This window comes from Protopterus annectens, chromosome 8.part0, assembly GCF_019279795.1.
Source record: "Protopterus annectens isolate FY-2018-M chromosome 8.part0, PAN1.0, whole genome shotgun sequence".
NCBI lineage: Eukaryota > Metazoa > Chordata > Ceratodontiformes > Protopteridae > Protopterus > Protopterus annectens.
In genome coordinates, this window is record NC_056741.1 from 664,572,830 (window position 1) to 664,581,028 (window position 8,199).

At 38.9% G+C, this 8,199-nt stretch overlaps 1 protein-coding gene across 1 annotated transcript in view; it reads right to left on the reverse strand.

The window, feature by feature from the left end:
* Positions 1 to 7,998, reverse strand: part of LOC122808333 (immunoglobulin kappa light chain-like) — a 108,665-nt gene extending 100,667 nt beyond the window's left edge. The window contains exons 1-2 of the mRNA XM_044079299.1: positions 7,903 to 7,998; positions 7,204 to 7,515 (exon numbers count right to left, since the gene is read on the reverse strand). Coding sequence (XP_043935234.1) covers positions 7,204 to 7,515; positions 7,903 to 7,942 — 352 coding nt within the window. The 5' untranslated portion in view covers positions 7,943 to 7,998. The remainder of the gene's footprint in view (positions 1 to 7,203; positions 7,516 to 7,902) is intronic.
* Positions 7,999 to 8,199: the final 201 nt, after the last annotated feature.

Sequence of the window (8,199 nt, forward strand, 5' to 3'; positions counted from 1 at the left end):
AATGACTGGAAGTGTGTGATACTCCTCTCATAGTAAGCGATGATACACCAGCCTAAGTTTGTAGAAGACTTCACCAGCTGACTTTATCCATGTCACAGTCCAGTAGTCTAACACTGTCCCTGCTGGAGGGACCCCAAGTCCTAATGGAATAAGCCAGCAAAATGTCCTTGATATACGGTCATATAATGGCAACTCACACCCCATTGCAGGAAGAAATTATCCATGACATAGGATACCTGTGACATCGAATTCCCTGCCTGCCTCCAGTGACATTCTCTCTCTCCACTCAGTACATGTGCTTTTATACCCCCAGTCACTTATGGATATAATGATGACTATCACCTACTCCAGCCTTCCTTATATGTAGGGAATGTAAGACTGTATGATGTGCAATGTGACCTGACCATGTACTTATCAACATGTATGTTTGCTCTTTGTTACACAATTTTTACACCAGTAGTATAGCTAGGGTGGGATGAGAGGGACAGCTGTCCCTGGCACAAACGTTATTTTTTTTTAGAGGGGGGGGGGGTTGGTCAGCTGATCCAGATATCACATGCATTTAAAAGCTGGTATTGCATTTGTGGTGAAACATTAGCTCTGTAGTGTTCCATATGTGGTCTAAACTGTAGCAACTGTTTACTACATAGTAGCAAACAGTTTGCTACAGTTTAAAAGTTAGAATATATATATATATATATATATATATATATATATATATATATATATATATATATTTAACTAAAATCTGAACACTGTAGCACTCCATGCAGGAAAGGTATAAACTGTAGCAAATGTTTGATATATTTGTAGCAAGCAGTTTACTACAATTTATAAGAAGATTTTTTTAACTAAAACTTGTGTGCCATGGCACTCCATGCAGGCAGGGTATACACTGTAGCAACTGCTTGTTACATTTGTAGGCTATGTGCCTACAAGTGACAATGAAGAGGGGAAACTATGGGAATGCTTGTTTGCATCCTGATGAGATGCCCAGGTCTTGTACCAGAGAACGCTGTTGCCCACATCCTGAATAATGCTCCTATCTGAGGATGGTAGGCTGTATATCGAAAGGCAACAGTGGTGCAGTATCACCAATTGTATCTGCAGACTGATTTGGGCTGGTCTGTAGTCAGCCAGACACATATGGACCTTCCCATAGCCATGACAAGCATTGCAATTTGTCTCATGAAGGACATTTGGACACAGCATTTGCCATTACCAAACTCATCATTGTTGTGCTCACTAAACTCCATATCACTGTGAAGTTAAAGCACACCACCTTGACAGACATACCTCATTACGTTGGTTGCTACAGTTTCAGGGCATATGTGCCTTGCTACAGTTTCAGGGCAGAGGTGCCTAGAGACATGCATGCAGTTGTGCCATTGCCAAAGCTACCATCAAACATGTATTGGAGTGTGCTGTATTGTATCATAATGGACATTACTAAAATTGTGCTTACATGACTTGATACATGGGTGGTTAGTTCCAGCCCTGCTCCCACAAACAATCTACCTCCAACTATGATAGGCTACTCACTCTGTCTGGCAAGTGAAATCAAAAGCTCCTCAACCTCAATTAATAGCATCTGTGTCGGTGGTCTACCACCTGTGGGTGACCTGTCTGTTGCAAAGTTCTGTGCCGTTTACTTTGCACAGACTATCAGTGTCACACCAGCAAATGTTTGTGAAATCTGTTGCAACAGTTGATTATAGCTGCCCACAGAACTCAAAACCTGCACCAACCCCTGACTGATCTGATTCTGATAATACTTGTCTGTGACACATTTGCCAAAGAGGTACATGCAATGTGTGCAGAGGTCTTGCAAGCAGGGGCACTTCATTCTCATCGGTTGGCAACTATCTCAGGCATTGCCTTCTTCAGGTAGTAATGCCAACAAGTATACACCTGTGGATGAATTATATCAATCACTGGGGATATACTGTATCTGGTGTGGCACCCATAACTATGGCCACAACTTACTTATCCCCATATACACTTGTTTGCCAGTTACAATTGGTGTTATACAAAGACCACCATGGACCCATTTGCATACTGTAGTCATTTTTTAACTTATGGAACTAGAACGCTATAGACATTTTGGTAAGTTCTTCATGAAAATTGCATTGTACACAGTTGTCCACCTACCCACAACCAAACACAGACAGTGCATGGGTATTATTTATCACCATTCTGGTGAGCAGGGCAGGCACTGTTAAATATTATCCATTCATATGAACAGTGCAGGCATTGCTATACATCACTCATTGTGGTGAGCAGTGCAGGTATTGTTATTCATCACTCATTCTGGTGAACAGTACAACCATTGTTATTTATCAGCCCTGTGTTGTACATTGTGCATTGTTAAATATCACCCATTCACATGAGCAGTGCAGGCATTTCAAAATGTTACCCACTGTGGTGAGCAGTGCAGGCATTGTTATACATCATCCATTCTGGTGAGCACTGCAGGCATTGTTATTCATCACCCATTCTGATGAGCAGTTCAGGCATTGTTATTCATCACCCATTCTGGTGTATAGTGTGGACATTATTATACATCACGCATTCTGGTGTACAGTGTCGGCATTGTTATTTATCAACCATTCATGTGAGCAGTGCAGGCAATGTTATACAACACCCATTCTAGTAAACAGTGCAGGCATTGTTATACATCACCCATTCTGGTGTAAAGTGCTGCATTGTTATATATCACCCTCTCATGTGAGCAGTACAGGCATTGCTATACATCACTCTCTCTGGTGAGCAATGCAGGTATTGTTATTCATCACCCATTCTGGAGTGCAGTGCAGGTATTGTTATGCATCACCCACTGTGGAGAGTAGTGCAGGTATTGTTATTCATTACTCATTACTCATTCTAGTGAGCAGCTCAGACATTGTTATACATCACCCACTGTGGTCAGCAGTACAGGTATTGTTATACATCACCCATTCTGGTGAACAGTGAAGACATTCTTATAAATCACCCATTCTGATCAGTGCAGGCATTGTTATACATCACCCATTGTGGTGAGCTGTGCAGGTATTGTTATATATCACCCACTGCGGCGAGTAGTGCCGGTATTGTTATACATCACCCATTCTGGTGAGTAGTGCAGGCATTGTTATATATCACCCACTGTGGTGAGCAGTGCAGACACTGTTATAAATCACCCATTCTGGTGATCAGTGCAGGCATTGTTATACGTCACCCATTCTGGTGATCAGTTCAGGCATTGTTATAAATCACCCACTGTGGTGAGCAGTGCAGGTATTGTTATACATCACCCACTGCAGAGAGAAGTGCAGGTATTGTTATACATCACCCATTGTTATACATCACCCATTTTTGGCTTTGTGAGTGGGAGGTAAAGGTTTATGACAGAGAGTCAGAACTGCATTATTAAATGTTTCCTATACTATTATCTTCTATTATTTTAGCTTTTATAAATACTATATTATATGTAGGAGTGCCTACTTTGTTTTACCACAGTGCAGGAGAAACAGCTTAACAAGGTTAAATGTCACCAAAGATGGGAGAACCTCTTCTGGTAGCAAGGTATGTATGATCTCAATACAAGTCTACTCTACAACTGTGATTTTCTTTGTAGTATGTGTGATCTTTTTTTTTCAGTTGTGTCATCATTCTTCAGATCCATTTGTGAATGAGAAGGAAATAAGAAAACACCCACCTAGGGCTATGCTGGTTATTGCCTATGGCAGTGGAACGCATGTAGATGTCAGATCTGCATCACAGCAAAGTGATAATAGTTTTATTGCTGGGATGATCTTGGGGGTCACTGGTACCCTCTGTGGAAATTACCCAGCATGGAGTCTGAAGACTTATCATGTCTTGACAATGTTAACTACATTTTGGAATGACTTGTGAAATTAAACTAACAGCAGGTCATGCCCATCAGGCTAACAAATCAGTCATCCTATACCTACAAGTGCCCAGGTGACACGTTCTTCTGATTGTTGCCATCTAGACTAGAATGGCATCCAGCCATGCCAGAACAGTGCCTTATCCTCATCCTGGTATGTTCTGTTTCACCCATTTGTTTATTGTTCTACTTCCCCCCCATGACTTGTCCACCATGTGTATGTCTATGTCCATTGTCAACATTTTATGTGCCTACAGCTTCTGTATGTCTGAGCCTGCAGTTTGCTGTTTGCCAGTGCTACAAGCCCTTTTCTCTATCTCATCCATAACCATTCCTCATCCTTCCATCTATACATCTTTTGTGCCTATTATAACTCTTTCACGAAAAACTTCTGTTATTTCATGGCCACCTATCATACCTCATGGTTATCCTTGGGTTTTACCCTCTTCTTGCTCTTCTCCCTTCCAGTACTTTCTTATCAGATCCATTTCCTCCTCTTTTTTAAGATGAACAGGTTTGATTGGTATATTTCTGAGCTCACCCACAGTGGTCTGTGTGGTAGCCTTTATGCTGTCATTCTTTAGTTGGTTGAGCATTAAATTTAGTGGGCCTATATTAGAACCGTGAAAGCCCGTTTAAGCGAATACATAAACGTCACACATATTGCATGAACTGCGAGTACACCAAATGCCTTAAACCATGAAATTCAAAATCTCAAATCAGCATAGTTGGCACTTCTGCGGTATAGCTCCGTAAGGTAAGTGTGCGATAGTTACGGACCTTAGGGTTAGGGTGTAGTTAAGATATTTGTAAGATAGTAATGTAGGTAAGGTTTAGTATAGAGTTAGAAGTAGGGTTTTGTTAAGTGTATGTGTGTGGATTATTTATTTTGTTTGGGTATAGCTCATTAAGGTAAGTGTGAGATAGTTACGGACCTTAGTGTTAGGGTGCAGGTTAAGGTAAGTGCATAGATAGTGATGTATGTAAGGTTTAGTGTAGGGTTAGAAATAGGGTTTCAGTTAGTGTATGTATGTGGTTTATTTATTTTGTTTGGTTGGGTAGTATGTAGCGAGCGGTGGGGTTGGCTAAATATGCTGGTTCGATATTTTGAACTTCCAGTTTTCAGGCATTCGGTGCACTCGCGGTTCGCGCAATATGTGTTGATGTTTACATATTCGCTTAAATGGGCTTTCGCGGTTCTAATAGAGACCCAAATTTAGCTATTTGGTACTTCCTTGTATATGTGAGCACACAGTGACTCATCCAAGCTAGCCTGCCTTCATTGTGACATCTGCCATGTCGGTCATGCAGTCTGCTGTAGTGCTGCTTCAGCTATAGACCAGGCTAGTGCTGCTTCTTGCATTAGCATGAAGACTTTCATTAATTATGCAGTCCTTTGCTTGAACCATCAGAGCTATTCAGGGCCTAATACATACTTGATTAGCTGTGCTACTCTTTTGCTCAGCAACCTACTCAAAAACTAGCACTGTGACTCTCTGTCACTCCCATACCAAAACTGCATTGTTGGCCCAGGCATAGCACAAATACATAAGCGTTACCCACTTTAGTTTAATAGGAATTAAAAGGATGTTTGATATGTGTCTATGTTTAATTAGGAAGAAGTGCCATGTGGTATATACTTACAGGTATATTTCCTACATGCTTTATTATTAGAAATGCGTGGTTATGTTATACATAAGGCAAAGAGGCACCATTATTTAAACATACAAGAAAAGCAGAAATAAGTTAACCTTTAATGAAGAAAATACATCTGGCCTTGATTTTAACAGTACTATGCTCATTTATTCAATAGATGGAGCCAAAACACAGGTATCAAGTCATAAATGCCGACATGGTAAGAATTATAGCTGTTCAGTCACCATTTTGTGTTAACTAAATTATTATTTAAGTTTTCATAAGAAACATCTTTCATGAAAAGACTTTCTAAAACATACGATTCATCCCTTCAATAGCAGCAAAAAACAAAACAAAGAAAGCAGTTACTAGACTTTTATTTTACTCTTCTTTAATCAGTCAGGCTGTCTGTCCCACAAGGAACACAGCGAACACATGCTTCATTGCAATAGCACCTCAGTAACACTGTCTTTTTATATGATTTTCTCAAAATCACATAGTTTGGATGTAGAGATTGAAGGAATCAGACCTAGAACCATAGGATCCAACTGACATCAGCTCATAGCCATAACACTCTGTGCATAAATGCCAGGATATGTCTCTCAGTGTTATGTGAATCATCCAAAACAACAGAAATAAAATATATATATAAATTATGTTGCCTGCTGCTATTTTTCAGAGCACATGACTTTAGTATGGCCAGCTCATTAAGTCGAAAGTGAGTAATTAACCCCATGATAATAGGGTCCGAAAAGTAGCAGCATGGAGACATGCACCGCTGCTCTTACCACATACATGATGCACTGTAGGCTATGTATGCAACATATTATCAATTACATAAAAAATTTAACTTGGGTAATATGCATCAAGGAAAGACATTTGATACTGAGTGAGTGGTTTATGGACATGTCAGACTGTTGGGACCATGAAAAGTTGTTGAAGACCATTTTGTTGGCTTCTGTAACTTAGATTGTATATAGTTGATACAACTGTTATTGCATGTGTTAAGTAAACTAAATATGAGGTTACTCAACACAGGGATATGGAAACATTCTTTCTCTTTGATGTGCAAAGTTGAAGTTACCATATTTGCTGATGTATGTGCAGACACCTTCATGGCAGTATAGGGGGATCAACCTCATACAACCACACTGTTGTTAAAAAGATTATTGCTGTGATATAGGCCTTGATTATCTTGATCAATGTTTCAGTGAGAAAGGACTTGGTTATATGTATTTTTTTCAATGCCATAGGTCTTGATTATATCAATCAATTTGTTTTAATGATATTTGACTCAATTGTCATGTGACTCATAAGCTTCCACCCCAAACTCTTCCTTTACATTGTTTTTCATGAAAGAATTTGAAGTAAGAATGTACTGGGGCAGCTGTTTCCTTAAGCAGCAATCGTAATTCAAGAACTTTTAGAATTGCATATCATCACCAAGAAAGTCAAAAGAATGCTTCCTGGGGTGACATTTGCTTATTTGCATGTAGTTTTAAATAACAGAACAAGCATGAAATGTATTCTTCCACTAAACACATGCTAAATGCCGACACAGACTTGTGTACAGTAGACAAATAAGTATTTTCAGAATTGCATCACATCGTGCCAACATAAATGCTACTAAGCAGTCAGAATTACTTCCATGTTTTCATTTTCTCATAAACATTTCTTACCTGACACAATGAGCTTTGTTCCTTTTCCAGTAAAGCATGTGCTGTCCCTGCACATTGAACAATAATATTTCCCAGAATCAGATTTCTTCAAATTGTCTAATTTTAAGGTACAGTTTTTATTATCTATTTTCTCACTGGCAATGGTTCTTTTCTCTGCATCAATCCTCTGAGGGGCTTCTGTGTGTTGCTGCATGTACCACACCAAGTCAAAACAAGCAACAGAAGGTGTAAGAATTCTGCAGGTCAGGTTAACAGATTCTCCAAGATGTGCTGTCATATAGCCTGGCTGCTGTACCAAATCAGTTTTCAAAGCTGAAATAATCAGAAATCAGAGGTAAAAGGATTTTCCTACCTCTTCAATAATAAATAACATATCTTCACAAAGCAAGCTTAATGGCATGTTTGTCCAGTACAAAATGTATATATTCAGATGTAACACAAACCTCTTTCAGTTTCCTGAATACCAGATATAATAATAAGATACCACAGTGAACACAATTTTTTATTACATTCCAGCTCCAGTTTGAAATAACTGCATGTTATAATATGTTATCTGTCTATATTTTTAAAGGCGCGTTAGTGCAAACAATAATGTTTATGTAATAAGCATGTTAAATTATTTTATTTTTATGTATTCTAAAAACTAGTTTCAACAATAATGTATAAACATTTTTCAGAGATACAGTTCGGTACACTCACCTGATAAACAGACAAACAGCAGCAACACCGTACTTAACATGATATTAATTGCTCAAAAATAAAGACAGCTCTCATAACAGTCCCTTCTGTTAGTACAATATATGCTCATATGAAGTATAAATTATAGTTCCTTTAAATGAAGGTCATTCTTTTCCGATGATTGCAGTCATATGTGAGAGAGCAGCGTGTGGTTTGTGGTGGAAAATATCTTAGAATCATGTCTTTTTCTGATGTGTGCTGGTGGGAAATGGTGTATAAATCTTTGACCATAAGCTACCATTTTCTTTCAGATAATAA